This window comes from Melanotaenia boesemani, chromosome 8 (genome assembly GCF_017639745.1).
Source record: "Melanotaenia boesemani isolate fMelBoe1 chromosome 8, fMelBoe1.pri, whole genome shotgun sequence".
Classification (NCBI taxonomy): Eukaryota; Metazoa; Chordata; class Actinopteri; order Atheriniformes; family Melanotaeniidae; genus Melanotaenia; species Melanotaenia boesemani.
In genome coordinates this window covers 5,477,088-5,495,861 of record NC_055689.1, presented here as the reverse complement: position 1 = coordinate 5,495,861, position 18,774 = coordinate 5,477,088, and the positions used below count along the sequence as shown (strand labels likewise).

Here is an 18,774-nt window from a genome sequence, read left to right as displayed (position 1 = left end):
CTCCCGTGTTTGTGTCTGGTACTGACCCCTGCTGATCCCTTGTTTACAAGACCAGGAAGACATTGGGGTGTTTTAAACTAGACCTCATTGTGGAGAGGAATGGTTATATCGAGGCTCTTTTATGTCTTCAAACCGAAAAGAAAAATTATTTATAAACCATTTCAGAAACCGATATAACACTGAAACTCCTTAGTCTTAAACCGGAAGCATTGCTAAACCTGAAAACCAGTCATAATGGGGATCACTAAGCTGGCTGATTTGATCCGATTAGATGCTCCTGATGCCATTTCTCATAAGGATATCAGCGCCTACACAGGTAACACACCTGCTCACGAGACAGGTTCTGGGTTTTAGTTTCATGATTTTTTTGTCATGCGAACTGTGGTTGTTGTTAGCCGCTAACGCTAGCATAGAGGCTGCTTCGTTCAGTTACTGCAAACCATTGCCTCTCCTTATAAGACAGTAAAACGCCGAGATAGCAACTTGGAACTTTATTTACATTTCTCTCCAGGGTCGATTATATAGCAAACATTTAATTTAAGAAAAAAAAACTGCAAAACTCGATTAAAACATAGTTTTAAACAGTTTCTTAAGTAGCTTGACAATATTAGTAACTTCTAAATGACTGCGTGAGGAATGTAATCGTTTTGTTTATTAGCTGATCTAAAACTACTTGTAAATAATCGTTTAAGTCATAGGTAGCTGAAGTACAGTAACATTATAGAGTCATGGAATACAACTCCAATTCTAAAATAAAGGGTCAATGTGTAAAATATCAATAAACAAAACAACTCATATTTTATTTTCAATAGAACACAAACCACACATCTAATGTTTAAATTGAGACATTTCACTATTTCATGGAAATATGAGCTGATTGTGAACCTGATGGCAGCAGCAGTTCCAGACAGATGTTTAACATGGTGTAGCATCTCCTCTTCTTTTAACATCTGTCTGGAAACATCTGGGAAGTGAGGAGACCAGTTGCTGGAGTTTTAGGAGAGGAATGTTGTTCCATTCTGGTCTGGTGCAGGATTCTAGCTGTTCTACAGTCCTGGACCTTGGTTGCTGGATTCTTGCTTCCATGATGCTCCAGATGTTGTGTATTGGTGAAAGGTCTGGACTGCAGGCAGACCAGTTCAGCAGCTGGACTCTTCTCCTGTGAAGCCATGCTGCTGTGATGGATGCAGGATGTGGTTCAGCATCGTCTTGCTGAAATCTGCAAGGTCTTCCCTGAAAGAGACGTTGTCTGGATGGGAGCAGATGTTGCTCTAAAACCTCCATGTACTTTTCAGCATTGATGGAGCTTCACAGATGTGGAAGCTGCCCACGCCATAGACTCTAATGCAGCCCCATCCTATCAGAGATGCAGCTTTTCACCTGCCCACTGATAACAAGCTGGATGCTCCCTCTCCTCTTTAGTCTGCAGGACACGCCGTCCATGCTTTGTTTTCCACATTGCTTCAGGCCATTTTAATGAGCTTTGGTCCAGAGCAGATGACGGTGTTTCTGGATCTTGTTCACATCTGACTTCTTCTTTGTATGATAGAGCTTCCACACTTCCAGAAATCACAGACAGTGAATTCTGGAAGTCTTCTTGAGCCCATGCAGTGATTTCCAGTAGAGAATCATGTCTGATTTTAATGCACTGCTGCCTGAGGACCCCAAGATCACTAGCATACAGTTTGATCTTCAGCCTTATCCCAAGCACACAGAGATTCCTCCTGATTCTCTGACTTTTTTATATTATACACTGTAAATGGTGGGTATTCAAACTCTTCACAATTTTACATTTTGTTCCACAATTTTTAGACCCAGTTTGTCTCAGATTGGTGAACCTCTGTACAGCTTTACATCCATGAGACTCAGCCTCTATTCTACAGTGATTTCTGTTCTGTTCTATTCTACAGTCATTTGGCAGACACTTTTATCCAAAGCGACATACATATGCCTCTCTGAAATGCTTCTTTCATCCCCAGTCATGTTACTGACCTGTTGCCAATGAACCTCATTAGTTGTCAAATGCTCTTCCAGTTGTTTTTAATTTGTGCCATTTACTTTTCCAGCCCTTTGTTGCTCCTGTTCCAACTTTTTACAGACGCGTTGCTGCCATCAGATTCAAAATTAGCTCATGTTTTCATGAAATGGTAAAGATGTCTCAGTTTAAACATCTAATATGTTGTTATGTTCTGTTGGGAATAAAATCTGGGTTGATGAGATTAATCATTGCATTATGTTTTCAGTCAACACAGTGTCTCGACTTTTTTTGAATTGGGGTTGTATTGTCATTTGAAAACAGTAACGTTTGGCGTCTGTTATGTTTGCTGCACTTAAATGGAAGTCAGTCCGGTTAAACTTCCGGGAATCGCTGGGAGTAAAAGGAAAGCCAATGTGTTATTTCTCATTCATGAATCAGAAACTGTCATTCTACAGGAAAAGTTATTGCACTGGATACCTCTGTTGTTGTGAACCAGTTCAGAGCAGCAACACCATCTCTGAGGTAAGAAATTTATGAGTCTTACTGACTGACTTTGCATATTTTTACATATTTTCCCTAAAAATCCCTGTACACGTTCCGTATATCAATTCTAATACTTGGTGTGTATCAAAAAAACACATTTGCATGTATAATGGAAGTCCAGCTAGGTACTTGTACTTGATACGGACCTTCTGAGGCAGCAAGTTTCATATGAAAAACATGTTAAAGAATCTGTTGATAAAGCCGTTCCTTGGTTGCTACATTTGTGTGAAATGTCCATGATTTCGTCTCTGTAGCCCCCTGACTGGTCTCTTCTTCCGCACCCTCACCTTCCTGGAACATGACATAAAGCCTGTCTTTGTATTTGACGGAAAGCCTCCTGTGGAAAAGAGAGCTATTGTAAGAAACATTTAACATCTATTTTTCTGCTCCATATTCTTAAGTTGTCATGAGAGACTAGTGTAAGTCATTCCCCCTTCATCTGGTGTAGATGCAGTTGACAGATAAGAGTCTCAGCCGGGCTTACATTTGATGGTAGAGTCAGCAGAGCGCTGATTGAATACAGATGACTCACACTGTTGCTGATAGACACTCTCTCTTCCTGCAGCTTGAGAAACGAGCTGAAACAGCCGGCCGGAACTTCCCCAACTTCACAGGCACAGGTATCTACACCAGCTTGATGGTTCGGTTTCATATTTGAAACTAATTACTCCTCACTGATAGATTAGAATTGTCTTCAACTGAATCTGAAGCTTGTTTTGTGTTCACTGCAGCATCCTCCCAGATCAAGGATTGTCATAAACTCCTGAAGCATCTAGGTGTACCTGTCATCCAGGTACAGCCTGCTAACTGGATCATTTTATGTCTTTAATTTTTCACCCTCAGCCATCTCACTTTTTGCTCTTAATTTTTCCCTCCCAGGCTCCAGGGGACGCCGAGGCACTCTGTGCCCGGCTGGTGAAAGACGGGACTGTTGACGCTGTGGCATCAGAGGACATGGACACGTTGCCCTTTGGAGCTAATATTCTCATTCGCCAGCTGAATGCCAAGAAGGACAGGTAGGAACTGTGGAAGATGTGCATCCCCCTTTTTAAAAACAGTGGGTCCGCCATGCAAAATGTAAATGGTAACAAAATATAATGATTGGTTAAGCATGCAAACACCTAATTAAAGATCATATGAACAGTTAGGTTGGTGGATCAGGCTAATTGCTGGGCTGAAATAGTTCTACAATGTAAAATATTAACCAGTGCAGAAATTAAATCATCTGTTATCATTAAAAGGTTCAGAGTCAGAGAAATGTGTGTTTGCAAAGGACAAGGCTGGAAACCAGAGTTGGACTACAATGATTCTTTGGCCTTCAGACAGAACAGCATGAAAGTGAAATCCCGTCTGGACGCCACCATCAGAGTGCAGAGGGGGTCACTGCCTTTCCATACACAGAAAAAAATACATGTTAACAAGGTTCAGAACCACTGCTGCAATCTCTGAGCTCCTTATTAAGAAAAACAAAACTTCACTGAGATTTAATAAATAAAAACAGGAACTCACTGACGTTAAAAACCTAAAAAACCTGTTTACACCTGGTATTAACGTGTTCTAGGTGATCGGATCACTAATAAGCATAATGATACGTGGAGGCGTTAAACAGCCTGAGTGGAATTAAATTTTCAAATTCAAATTTTTTTCTTGCATGTTGGTTAAATGTCTCTCTCACCAGATGGGTCAACTTAAACTTAACCCCTTAACACGTACTTTTTTTTTTCTAAAAACAAAATAAATACAGTAAAAATAAGAAAAAAATTACTAAAACACTATTAAAATTAAATACAGTATTAAATAAATGAAAAATAATAATTCTAGATAGAAATAATAAATAAATAAAATATCAAAGTAAATGAATAAAAATAAAAGTAAATAAAACAAATAAATAAACTAAATTCATTATTAGATAAAGATATCAGATTTTAAAGTGGCTTGTCGCAGATTTAGGTATCGAGGGGATAAACAGTTTACCAGTGCTGGTGAAAACTTTAATCCGATATATAAACTGCTGTAATCTCAGTGTTTTACTGCTGCACTTTCAGAAGCCACACACACACGTTTAATTGCCTCATTTAAATCAAAAAAAATATTTGAGTGTTTCATCCATTCAGAGTACAACCGGCCACAAAGTCAGCGTGTCACAGTCTCTTCCAGGTAGAGCATGAAAGGCGTGCAGAGTGTGGTTTTACATTTTGTGACCATAATTTGAAAAAGTGCAAGCATAACCTGCTGTTTAGTTTTAGCAAGCTGTGTATTTTCTGTTCCAGTCTTCCCAGAGCAGATCTCTGCTCACACTCGGATTTTGGATTTCTTCCTGCCAAAGTCGTCTCTCATGAGGCTTCACATGGAGAAGATTTCTTAAGTCAGACTCCAGAGATTTCTTTTCCAAAATGTAGTTTATGAGAGCAAGCTGATCTTTTAAAGTTGGAAATAGAAACCGTTTTACTTTGTTGTGCATCGTAGCCCCGCATGTTGCTGCTGGTCGACTTGTTCTCAGTCATTGTGGCCCTTAATAATTTAAACCCAGATAGATAAAAGCTGCTGAATGATATAAATACAATCTCAGGGCAGCAACTCAACTCATCTAGTCATGAAGACATGGTGGAGACGACTTGCTGAAGTTCAAACTGAGCATCAGAATGAGGAAGAAAGGAGATTTAAGTGGCTTTGAATGTGACATGGTTGTTGGTCTGAGTATTTACTGGGATTTTCACACACAGCCATCTCTAGGGTTTCCAGAGAATGGTCTGAAGAAGAGAAAATATCCAGTGAGCAGCAGTTGTCTGGACCAGAATGTCTTTTTAATGTCAGAGGTCAGAGGAGAATGGACAGACTGGTTGGAGATGATAGGAAGGCAACAGGAAGTCAAATAAGCACTGGTTCCTACCAAGGTCTGCAGAACAGCATCTCTGAACACACAACACGTCCAACCTTGAAGCAGATGAGCTACAGCAGCAGAAGACACACCGGGTGCCTCCTGACAGCTAAGAACAGGAAACTGAGGCTACAATTCACACACACTCACCAACACTGGAAAACAGAAGATGGAGAAACGATGCTGGTCTGATGAGTCTCCATTTCAGCTCCACATTCAGATGCTAGGCTCAGAATTTGAAGGAAACATCAAGAAAACGTGGATCCATCCTGCCTTGGATCAATGCTTCGGGCTGCTGCTAGTGTAATGGTGGGGGGGCCCCACCATTTGGGCCCCTTAGTACCAACGTGGTCTGGTTTACCCACCACAGTCTACCTGAGTATTGTTGCTGACCATGTCCATCCCTTTATGACCACAGTGGAGCATCTTCTGATGTTACTTCCAGCAGGATAATGCACCATGTCACAAAGCTCAGATCATCTCCACCTGCTTTCTAGAACATGACGATGAGTTCACTGGACTCCAACGGCCTCCACAGCCACCAGATCTCAGTCCAGTAGAGCAGCTTTGGGATGTGGTGGAACGGGAGATTCTCATCAAGGATGCAGCCGACAAACCTGCAGCAACTGTGTGATGCTGTCATGTCAGTATGGAGAAAACCTCTGAGGAAGGTTTCCACCACCATGTTCAATCTATGGCACCAAGAATTAAGACAGTTCTGAAGGAAAAAAGGGTCCAACCCTGTACTAGAAAGATGGACCTGATAATGTTGAGTGTGGATTTTAAAGCAGAGCATACTAACAGCCACAGTCCATTCTTCAGGGAAAGACTCGTCTAAACAAAAAAAACATGTTTCTGATGTAAAAAGTTCAGAAGATAAACTGACCAGGTTCTTTAAAGACCGTGTAAATATAATAAACATCATACTGATCTTTTTTTGCTTTGCTTGTCAATTTAAATTGAATTTGGGCTTTAAATGATTTTCTTTCCCTCATGTCAGTGCACATCAAACCCAGTGCTCAGGTTGGCTGCATTTTGTAGCTGTAGTGCAGTGGATTGTCTTTTTAAGGGTTTTCTGTGGGTTTTACATTTCTTAAAACCTTTAAGACCTGAAAGAAATACACTGGATTTATGACTTGTGCCAGTAAACACACTCCTTCACACATGTATGCTTACGTATAACCGATGATTTTAGAAAACGTGTGCTCTCTTTGCTCTCTATCTCTCTTGTGATATCGTATTTATCGGAGACGAGGCCAGGACTCCAAAAATCAGAGCACATCTGCCAGCTGGTGGCTTGCCACAGAGCTATTTTAAACCTCAGTTTTCCAAAGAAAGGACGAAGTGTGTTTCTTATTTTATCTCTCAGATCACAGCAGCAGCCTGTCAGGCAGAAATGAGTGCGCTGCAACCATCAGCAGATCATTTATAAGTGTGCAGAATTAATGGTGGTTTAATTTACATCAGCAGCAATTCTGGGAACAATCAGATAATTTCTTTTTTTTTTTTTTTTTTTTTTTTTTCCCTCTTCTAACCTGTCTTGTCCAGCATCGTTGCAAACAGAATGATTGTCTGGCTGCCGTCTGATGCTGGGCAATTTTACTCTATCAAGCAGGGATTTATACTACATGTATAAAGTCCCTCTTGATGACATGAAAAACTTTATTAAATCAGACTCTTAATGCTGGACTCGACCGGAGGGGACAGAGAGAGAGAGAGAGACAAGAAAGTAGAGAGAAGAGGGAGGGGAGAGAGAGGGACAGAAAGGGTGTGGGGAGTGCGGGTGGGGACTTGAAACATCATACAGAAGACCATGTAATCCATACTACTTACAACATATATAGCTAAGATCATCCTAGCCAGTAGGTCATTACACAGCTAGTTGGTAATAGTAACAATAATAATAATAAGAGTAAGAGTAATAATAATAATAAGAACAGAAATAATAAAAAAAAAAAAAAGGAAAAAAAAATATGATAATAGATATAAGTGAAACTGCTGTATTCAAGAACACGCGCAGAGAAACCTGTGTGGATGTGTTGGAGAACTCGGCCACACGGCGACGCAAAGACTGTGTGGAGACGTTCAGGAAGGAGTGACCATGCAGAGTGATCATGCAGATGCCGCCTCACTTGAACAGAGGCCAGAGTCAGGCCAGCGGTCCCGAGACCCAGGCCACCAGCCCCCCCGCAGGCAACAGATCCCGACCGGTCCACAGCGACGACCACTCGCCCGCCCAGGAAGGCAGCAGCAGGAGACCCCAGCAGGAGCCGCCCCCCCCGGGCACCGGCCGCCCGGGACAGACGGGGCAGAGGGCCCGGGCCCAGGAGCGCAGGGACACCCCCCCCCCCCACAGGCCGAGGGCCAGCACGCCACCCGGGGGGACCCGGCCCGCCCAGACGGCCACCACCAGAGGCCAGCCCCACACCCCAGCGCCCAGCCGCACACCCCGAGAACCAGTCCTGCCCCCCCCCAGACCAACACACACACACACACACAAACACACACACTCTCCTTCCACTCCTCCATTCATCCTCCCACGCATACACCATTCAACCCTCACATACTCTGTTCTCCCACACACACACACCATCCTTCCACCATCCATCCTTCCACACACACACCATCCTTCCTCCCACACACTCACCATCCTTCCACCATACACTCTCCCACACCTACCCCATCCTCCCACACACACATCATCCCTCCACCACTCATCCTCCCACACATACACCATCCTCCCTCTCATACACCATTCATCTACCCTCACACCTCCCACACACACACACACACACCATCCTTCCACTACCCATCCTCCCACACATACATCATTCTCCTACACATACACCGTCCTCCCTCTCCTACACCAAACATCCACCTTCACGTACCCCATCCTCCCACACACACACACCACCCCTCCATCACCCACTCTCCCAAACATACACCACTCCCCCACACACACACCATCCTCCCTCCCATACACCATCCATCCTCCCGCACACACACCATCCTTCCACCATCCATCCTCCCACACACTCCCCCATCCCTGCACCATACATTCTCCCACACATACCCCATCCTCCCACACATACATCATCCCTCCACCATTCATCCTCCCACACCCACACCACCCCCCCTCCCACACACCACGCATCCACCTCCACACACCCCACCCTCCCACACACCATCCCTCCACCACCCATCCCCCCACACCCACACCACTCTCCCACCCCCCGCCCCCCAACACACACACAAACACCATCCCCCCACCACCATCCTCCTGCCGCCCACGCCGCGGGGGGACAGCCCCAGCCAGGAGGCGAGGAGACACAAGCCAGGCCCCCACCCCCCCACCCCGCCCCCGCCCCCCACTCCCCACCCCCAAAACAGCACCTTCCCCCCAGGGCCAGCAGCCAAAACCCCCCGGGACAGCCCGCCTACGCCCCGGGCCAACGCGACAGGCCACCCGGCCCGACCCGCCCCCGGGCCATCCATGGAGACAGGGGCGCTTGAAGACCCCATCCCCCCTCCCTCCCTCACTAGTGATGGAATATATTATGTGCTGTTTGCAATTAAAAAAAGAGGGTTAAAATTGGGGGGCAGTAACTGCATTGAGGAGGGGGCGGGGCCACCTGAGCAGTCCCACCCACCTGACCTCGCATGTTCCACCCCCCAAAACGTGTTTGTATTTTGCAAATGTTATTTGTGCTCAGTGACTAAGTGGAATTAAAAGCTGGGAGGCATGCTGCCGCTCGGCGAAGCAACGGGGCCACTATGATGACCCCCCTGCCCCGCCCAGCGCAACAAGCACACCTCCCACAGCCCTACCTGTGTATGTAGTGAAGAGTGGGGGAGGGGAGGGGTCAGGAGATGTAGGTCCAGAGGGGAGTAGGCCTCCCCCCTGGAAGACGACCCGCCAGTGGCCTAGGGCGCCCCCGCCGGCCCCGAAGGGCGTCACAGGCCCGGAGCAGGCACCCCAACCCAGGCACGCCACGAACCCCCCCAGGGGCCAGCCACCAGCCCAAGGGGCCACTTTGCTCTTTCTGAGTGGGAGGGGGGCGAGGCAAAGGAAGGGAACCCCAGGCCCACGCCCCCAACACCCGGCCAGGGCGCCCCCCAGAGGACACGTCCTAACCCCCTGCAAACGCACACATACTCTTTTTTTTTTTTTTTTCCCCCCCAGCCACTCACACACCCTCTCACACACCTCTATACACCAACACCTCAATACGTGCACATACCTCCACCCACTCCTTCACTCCTCCACACACATCGACCTCCACGTGCACACACTCATCTATACACACCTTCACACACACCCACACACACCTCCCACATAGACCTCCACACACACACCCGCACACCACTCACACACACATACACGCACACACCTAGACCTTCATACACACCCACACACACATACAGCACACACATCCCTCTACACCCACCCACACACCAGCATACCTACAGACACACACACACACACACCCACCTATATACAAACACACCCCCACCCAGGTTCCGGGGCTGCGACCAAGCACCAGGGCACGGACCAACCCCCGGCACGGCACATCCGGACGGGCCCAGCCCCCCCCAGCAGCGGCAGACCCCCCCACCCCCAGGAGCGGGGGGAGACCCGACACCCCAGAGCCCGGGGCCCCCACCCGGCCCACCCCGGGCCCGACTGGCCACCCGGCCAGGGGCCGACGGACACCGACCCAGGCACCCCGGCAGCCACCCCCCACCGCCACGAGGCAGCCCCACCCCGGGGCCCACCCAATGCCGCCCGCCCAGACCGGAACCCCCAGCTGACCCAGCAGCGGAGCGGCCGAGATCCCCACCCAGGAGACAACCGGAGACCCGAAGCCACCAGGGACCCCCCACCCATATCCACCCCCATCCCAGCGAAGCCGCAATCCTCCACCTACATTAGGTGATGTAGCCAGTCACAGGGGACCAGAGGGAATGAAAGTCATCTGATTGGTTCCTGGAGGAGGCAGACATTGTCTCAATGCTGATGTGATCTAACAGGAGATTTCTAAACTGCTGGATAGACAAATTATTCTTATCTTTCCAGTTCACAAGAATAGTTTTCTTTGCGATGCATAAGACTGCGAGGACCAAGTTTATGGAGTGTATTCCTATGTTAGTGTCACCCAGGTCGCCCAGTAGGCAAAGTGTGGGGTTTGCAGAAAAACTGGTTTTAAACCATTTTGAGAGATCTTCACACACCTTAATCCAGAACCTTTGGACAGGTGTGCAGGACCACAGCGCATGGATGTAGCTATCAGAAGTGTTCTCAGAGCAGTGTGGGCAGATATCTGATGGTGAAAGGCCCATCCTGAACATCCTGTGTCCTGTATAATGAGTTCTATGGAGAATTTTGAATTGTATTAGTTGTATATTTGAATTCTGAGTCATTTTAAACGTGTTTAAACATATTTGTGACCATCTTTTCTGATCAAAGTTATTAGATAAATCATCTTCCCATTTTGAAGTTGGGAGAGATATCCTGTCTTCTAGCTTTGCAAATAATCTATATATTTTTGATAATAATTTTGGAGTATTAAGATTCAAGAATTCTGCTATTCTGACAGGAAGCTGCAAGTCTAACTGTACAGGGGTATACTTCTTACATATAATTGATTTTAGTTGGTGATACTCTAAGAATTTATTGCTGTTGATTCCATACTGTGAGACAATTGTGTTGAAAGATACAAAGTTTCCATTTTCTATTATCTGTCCTAACTGTTGTATTCCTTTAGTCTTCCATTGAGTGAAGTTTATCATCTTTTTGTTCTGCAGGATGTCAGGGTTGTTCCAGATGGGTGTAAGTCTACATGGAAAGAGGGAAGATCTGGTTATCTTACAGAATTCCCACCAAGCCATTAAGGAAAAACGGATGTTAAGGCTTTTAAAGCACTTATATGGTTTAATGGTTGAGCTGATGAACGGCAGGTCAGAGATGACTAAGTCCTCACACAAAGCCTGCTCCACATCTAGCCACGGCTCATCCAGATAACTGGGTTTGAGCCACTTTGAGATGTACTGCAGTCTGTTAGCTATAAAGTAGTGATTAAAGTTTGGTAGATCCAGTCCTCCTCTATCTTTAGTCTGCTGTAAGGTTTTAAGACTGATACGTGACGGCTTGTTTTTCCAAAGAAACTTGGATATGAAAGAGTCCAGAGATTTAAACCAACTGGTGGAGGGTTTAGTGGGTATCATTGAAAATAAATAATTAACTTTAGGTAGAATCATCATCTTAATGGTGGCAACTCTCCCCATTAGTGAGATGGGTAAGCGCCTCCACCGTAAGAGATCATCTTCTATTGTTTTTAGTAGCTGAACATAGTTTAATTTTGTTAAATCTGATAATCTGGGGGAAATATTTATACCTAAATATCTAATGTTTCCTGTCTGTATTTTGATATTAGGGATGTTTTGTAGGTCACAGTTGATGGACATGGCTGTAGTCTTAGACCAGTTAATAGAATAATCAGATATTGATGAGAACTTATTAATAACTGTGATTGTCTCAGAGAGTGATGTTTGTGAGTTCTGAAGGAAGAGTAATACATCATCTGCATAAAGACTTATTTTATGTTCTATATTTTTGCCCTGGATTCCTTTAATTTCTATATTTTTTCTAATAGCAGCTGCTAACGGCTCTATGAAAATGGCAAAAAGTGAGGGGGAGAGTGGACAGCCCTGTCTGGTGCCTCTCTGTAAGCGGAAGCTTGGAGAAGTTTGATCGTTGGTTTTCACACATGCATTTGGGTTATTATATAATATTTTAATCCACTCTATGAAAGCAGGTCCAAACCCAAATTTGTCTAGTGTTGCAAATAGAAACTTCCAGTTTACCCTGTCGAAGGCTTTTTCTGCATCTAGAGAAATGATTGTGGATTCTAGATTATGTAAAGTAGAGTAATCTATGAGGTTAATTAGTCTACGTGTGTTAGTAGATGAATGTCGGCCTTTTATAAAACCTGTCTGGTCCGGATGTATTATAAGAGGGGTTATTTTTACTATCCTTCTGGCAAGAGCTTTACTAATTATTTTCAGGTCTACATTTATTAAAGATATGGGACGGTAACTGGATGGAAGTGTGGGGTCTTTGCCTGGTTTTAGCAATAGTGTTATATTAGCTAAGTTCATATTTTGCGGTATTTTTTGTTTTTCCTGTATTTCTAACAACATATTATAAAATGTCGGAGCTAGTGTTGTCCAGAATTCCTTGTAAAATTCTGCTGAGTAACCATCTGGACCCGGGGCTTTATTGTTGGGCATATGTTGGAGAGCTTCGTGGAGTTCATCTACAGTAATAGGTGCATCTAAATTTATTTTATTTTCATTTTTTAGTTTTGGTAGATTAATGTTGTTTAAAAATTGTTCAATATGTTCATCTGTTGGATTAATCTGTGATTCATATAATGTTTTATAGAAGCTTCTAAACGTGTCATTTATCTTGTCTGGGTCATGGCTGATGTTTCCGTCTTGATCTTTAACAGAGGAGATTGTTGTTTTCTCCTTGTTTGTTTTTAGTTGATTTGCTAAAAACTTTCCAGATTTGTTACTATGTTCAAAGTTCTCCAAGCGAAGTCTTTGCACTAAAAACTGTGTTTTTTTATCTATAATTTCTTTAAGCTGCAATTTAGTTTTCCTTATATTATTCATTGTGTGCTCTTCGGGGGAAATGCGGTAAGCCTCCTCCAATGATTTAATCCTGAGTTCTAATTCTAAAACTCTTGCTGTTTCCTTCTTCTTCTTATGTGAGGAGAAGGAAATTATTTTCCCTCGCATTACTGCTTTTCCTGCTTCCCAAAGGAGACACGCTGAAGTTTCAGGCATGTCATTTTTTTCTATATAAATTGACCATTCTTTTTTAAAATAATCAATAAACTCAGGATCTTTCAATAAAGAGGTGTTAAATCTCCAGCTTTTACCAATCGGTTTATTATTTTTGTTTCTCAGACTGAATGAAACTGGTGCGTGATCGCTGATGCTGATTGGATGTATCTGAGTCTCTGAAATGTCGCCCATTAGTGAGTTACTATTTAAAATATAATCTATTCTAGAGAAGGAGTGGTGAACTGAAGAGAAGAAGGTGTATTCTCTTAGTTTAGGATGGTGAGAGCGCCAAGCATCGCAAAGACCAAAATCCTTCATGTACTGTTTGATAGTTTCTGACGACTGCCAGACTCGATGACTACCTGATGTGCTGCAGCGATCTTGTTCAGTCAAGACTACATTAAAATCACCAGCTAGCACTATTCTGTTATCTGAATAATTCTGGAGTGTAGCAAACAGGGAGTGGAAAAAGGAGGGATCATCTGCATTGGGGCCATATACATTGGTAATACATAATTTGATATTACAAATAGATAATAAAGTTATCAGAAATCTGCCTTCCGGATCCACTACTGTGCTATCTATGTCAAAATTTAGTCTCTTATTAATAAGAGTAGCTACTCCTCTCTGCCTAGAATTGTAACAAGCTGAGTAAACATGAGGAAACTGAGCTGTTTTAAGAAGATCTATGGTTGAGTTTGTTAAATGAGTCTCTTGTAGTAAGACAATGTCAGCCTGCAGCTCCTGTAATTTATTAAAGATCTTCAACCTCTTCTCCCTGGAACCGGCTCCATGTACATTCCAACAGACGATTTTTAACATGGTTATTGTGAACGGTTTAATGCTTCATGCGTGTTACTGACGCGTGTGTCTTTGTGCGCCCCTCTTGCGTGTTCGCGCGTGTTTGCATGCAGCCTGATTGCGCGCGTTTGTCCGTATGTTAAATGTCCGTATATGTAGTCTACCTTAATGCGTGTTCTCTCATACATAAAACGCGAGTGTTTATATGTATCATGTATGGTGCGGCTGTGCGTCCTGACGGTGTTCGACCGGCTACGTGCGCTGCTGATATTACGAGCTAGATTACAATTAACAGTGAAGACGTGAAATAGAAAGATAGTGAAAAGTGAAAAGTGAGAAGAGTGGTGAAACAGAAAAAAATACATCGATCTAGATGTAGAGGCTGTGGTGAGACGAGCAGTGTGTTCTACTGTCAGTGATCTATAATGGCGAGTTAAGAGTGATCATTTGGAGAGATTGACTTACAGCACCTGGGATCAGAAGAGCCACGGAGTGACGTCCGGGTCGCGGTACAGTTGTCCATTAATAAACAGTTTATCCACCGCGATGACAGCGCGAGCGCCATCGGCGATCTTTTTCCTCCTGATGGGAAACAGGACTCTCCGTCGGTCCAGAATCTCTCTCGGATATTGGTCGTTTACTCCGAAGTTGGTCCCCTTCAGTTCGCGGCCCTGGTTCTTCACCTGCTCCTTCTGTTTGAAGCTGACGAACTTGGCTACTATGGGTCTTGGTCTGCTGGACCCGGGTTTCCTCCCGCCGAGCCGATGGACTCTGTGAAAGGAGATGTTTTTCACCGTTTCTTCCGGGAGCTTCAGGTGGGTTTTGATGAAGTTTTTCACCGTGGTCTCGGGGTCCTCCTCCGTCTGCTCTGGAATCCCTGCAAACACCAGGTTCTCTCTCATGCTCCGCGCCTGCAGATCGATCACCGTTTCCAATCAGATAATTTCTGAAAGATGATAAAGTCTGTGCACAGCTGCAGGTAATGAACATATTTACCAGTCAAATCTCTGTTGTCCTCATCGTACCATTCACCTTCACATTCTGTGTGTCTGTGTTTTTATGTGCCACGAACAATTAAACAGTCTTTTTTCAGTAGCCAGCACAACAATGGTCGTAAATACAGAAGAAAACTGCTGGATCTTTTGATTGATGCAGGAAACTTCTGTTTCCACCACATCAGAGTAAAACATGCTGGCGGCTTTGTGTTGGTCATATTTCTGGCATAACTTTTAGCCAGTTCTTCCACGTCTGACCACAAGACATTTCTCCCCTCTATCATCCTACACACACTTTTGGTTTTAGTTGTGTTTACCTGTTAAGTGCTCACCACAAGCAGTCCGGACGCTGCACTTCCACCATTTCAAGTCCCCTAATATCCTTTTGCTTTCTTCAATGTGTTATTATTTAACAGTTTTAAGAATATATTTTGAACATTTGTATATCAACTCTGAATCATCTGCGTCATCATAAATCATCTAAAATCGTATTTTTCACTTCTAATGAGTATGAGTGTCTTTCTGTGATGAAGCACTGTCAGATCAGAGAACAGTGTGTGAACATCGTCTATGCAAAATTCTGCTCTGATGAAGTGAAGCAAAACAGAATTAGAGGTTTTAGGACAGAAAGTTTAGGAGTGGTCTCCAGAATGGAAATTTGGGTCAATTTTGGGACCATCTGTTCTCAACATCCCACAACTGGGGGATCAGAAGAAGACCAGGAGCGATGGTGAATGCAGCTGTAGTGAAACCAGCTGTGCTGCATCGCTTTCGATACTAAAGCTTGTCTTATATGAAAACTTATTATTTACAAAAGTCCTGCAAATTTTATTAGTTTTATTTGAAGATGGAAGATTTTCTGAGCATTATGTTCTTTTTTCTTTCTCTACAGTGATGTGGTTGAATATTCCTTACCCAAGCTCTTAGAGAAACTTCAGATTAGTCATGAGGAGGTAAGACTGAAATATTCATTTGTATACAGGTTCTTCCATCACATCAGTATAAATAAATATAAATAATGCTCCACAGAAATAATCTCAATGAAATCTTCTCTCTTTTTTCCTCTCAGTTTGTTGACCTCTGTATTTTGCTGGGTTGTGACTACTGTGACAAAATACATGGTTTGGGTCCTAGGAGAGCTCTGACTCTGATCCGGACGCATCGAACCATTGAGGAAGTGGTTTTGCACATTAACAGACAGGTAGAACATACATGCAGCTAATGGCCTCTGTTGTGCTGTGTCTGTTTTACAGGGAAATAATAAGATACAATAAATAAATAATGTTGACTTACCTTCAGACCCACCCCGTTCCAAATTCTTGGAAATACAAAGAAGCAAGGAAGGTATTTTTGGATGCACCTCCGACCTGGGTTCCTGAACTCGTCTGGGCTGAGCCAGATGAAGAAGCCCTGGTGGGATTCCTCTGTCACAGCAACCAAAAAAAGTACGTAGTTATCACGGTGGCGTTGTGGATCTTTGAAATGAAAATATTTCTAAAGCTTTGTGCATGATGCTTTGTTTTTAGAGTGGAAAGGGTCCGCCGTCGAATGGAAAGGTTTCGTGAGAAGCGAGAAAATATTCGGAACAAAAGGGAAAAAGAGAAAGAAGCTGGACCCAACAAGCAGACTCACATAGAGGACTTCTTCAGAGTTACTAGGAAGAGAAATCATGTGAGCCAAAAGAAACATTATCAACATGAATACTTTTTACTGTGTACATTAAAATAAATCACACCTGACTGAATGATAAAATTACAGTCATGTGAAAAGAAAGTACATCTCCTTTCAGTTTGGATGACATTAAAAAAAATCCCTTGGTCCTTGCCTGTGGGGTAAATTGTGATGGATAACTTACACTTTAGGTGATTTATACCCCGACCAGGAGGTTTACAATCCAGCCACAAATGTAGTGTTTATTCAGAGACTCTTTATAGTAAATCCACAATGAATGATCCACGATCACACCATTATTCATCACATATTCTTTATAAAAAAAAATCACTTTCACCACCATGTTGCTAAGAGACAGGAAGCCACTTCCTGTCAAACTTTCCACCAATCAGAGAATTTAAATTGATGAGAATGTCCAATCAGGAGCAGCCAAAGATCAACAAGTGAGCAGAAAGTTCTGTGTGTCTGAAAAGAAGAAAAATAACAGATGTCTATGGCTGGAACAAAGCCAAGAAGATGTTTTGATGCAAAAACCAGCTGAGTTAGTTTTGTAAAATAGTAGGTAAATAGTAGCATACATAACAGGAAATAAAGACAAAGTGTAAATATGTAAATAGTTTCTTTTGCATGTGTCTGGTTGGCCTTTATGCTGCTTTTTCAGTTGATACATTCATTTGACATCATTTTAGCCTCATAATCTGACAACTGAGGCTGTCCTGAAATGATGTTGACTTGGATTAAATGGGATTGAAAAGGTTGAGCTTTTACATGTAGTTTTACACAAAAAAGCTAAACAAAAATAAAGCCCAACAAAGAAAAAAAATAGAAATAAAATGTGTTTTATGGGTTAAATGGAGCCGTGTTTGTAGTGAAAATTAGTTTGTGGGATGAGTTTATTATGTGGGTTGCACTCATAAAAACTTGCCAAGCCATTTAAGCTTCTGAATCTCGGGGTGTCCTTTGTTTTTCTCACACTGCCTCTTTACTTTGGCTTAGTTTTTGTTAAATTAAACAAACTAATAAGTCATATATTGTTGCTCAACTGAGGTTTTACTGATTTTTAGACATGATCAAAACCAGAAAACATAATATCCATACACAAAGTCTAAGAAGCCACCATATTTGCTTGTTTTAACATATTTTCCTCTCTTCTCTTACAGCCTGTGGAAGTTACATCTTCAACTAGTGGAAATAAAAAGATTAAACAATAATGTTGTTGACATTCCTGAACATTAGCAGAGGAAAAAACAGATTTTGCCAAAATCATTGCTTTGTGTTTTTTTTCTTTTTTTACTAAATTGCATTTTAAGTGTAAACTGTTCCAGGACCAGCTGTTTGTTGGGTAGTTTCATGGTTTCACTTTTACAAAGACCTCATTTATGACATCATTTACAAGTAACCAAATCAAGCAACCATGCAAAACATGGACTTCCACCTCTTTGTCTCTGCATCACAGCATTTTCCTAATGACAATACAATAATCTGCTGTTGTTTGAGGAGCAGAGTTCACAACAATGCAGTTCACTGAGCTGCTCCTCGGTGCATCAAGCAGTTTCCTGCATACCCACCAAGATGAGCAGAGCAGGAGGTGGACAGCTCTGAAAGAAAACAGTGTTATCACTGTTGGGATGGCCTCTCATCAAGCCAAAACTGGAGACAGGCTATGTGTCTTCCCTGGATATTCAATGAGCACCTGTTGTGTAAAGGGAGCCAAAACAGAGACTAAAGACTTGAATTTTAAAACATGGACTAAAGTGATCCATTGAAAGTGTGTGGAAAAAATAATTGTGAATGTCTAAATTCATTATTTTTACATTTTTGTAATGCATACTTTTATTGTTTTTTTTTTTTTTTGTTTGTTTTTTTTTAATTAAAATCATTAATGAGTATTTTTGGTTTTGGTTTTGGCCTGAAAGGAAATGGTGGTTTGCTTTTACAAATTTTGCTTTACTTTTACTTTAAATGACCACTTTAGTTTTAATATTTTCTCAATTATTAATAAAAATATGTCCCCCAGTCTCCCTTCCTCTTATTTATTATTGTATTTATTTTTATTT

General features: G+C 43.0%; 1 protein-coding gene across 1 annotated transcript; it reads left to right on the top strand.

Moving 5' to 3' along the window:
• Window positions 1–10: 10 nt before the first annotated feature.
• Window positions 11–18,617, top strand: zgc:110269 (probable flap endonuclease 1 homolog). The gene is made up of 11 exons (XM_041992830.1): window positions 11–316; window positions 2,434–2,500; window positions 2,776–2,878; window positions 3,087–3,141; window positions 3,253–3,314; window positions 3,401–3,537; window positions 15,939–15,999; window positions 16,116–16,247; window positions 16,346–16,491; window positions 16,573–16,717; window positions 17,878–18,617. Exons 1-11 carry the CDS (start codon window positions 235–237, stop codon window positions 17,926–17,928), a joined length of 1,041 nt encoding a protein of 346 aa, XP_041848764.1. The 5' UTR covers window positions 11–234; the 3' UTR covers window positions 17,929–18,617.
• The last annotated feature ends 157 nt before the right edge of the window (window positions 18,618–18,774 follow it).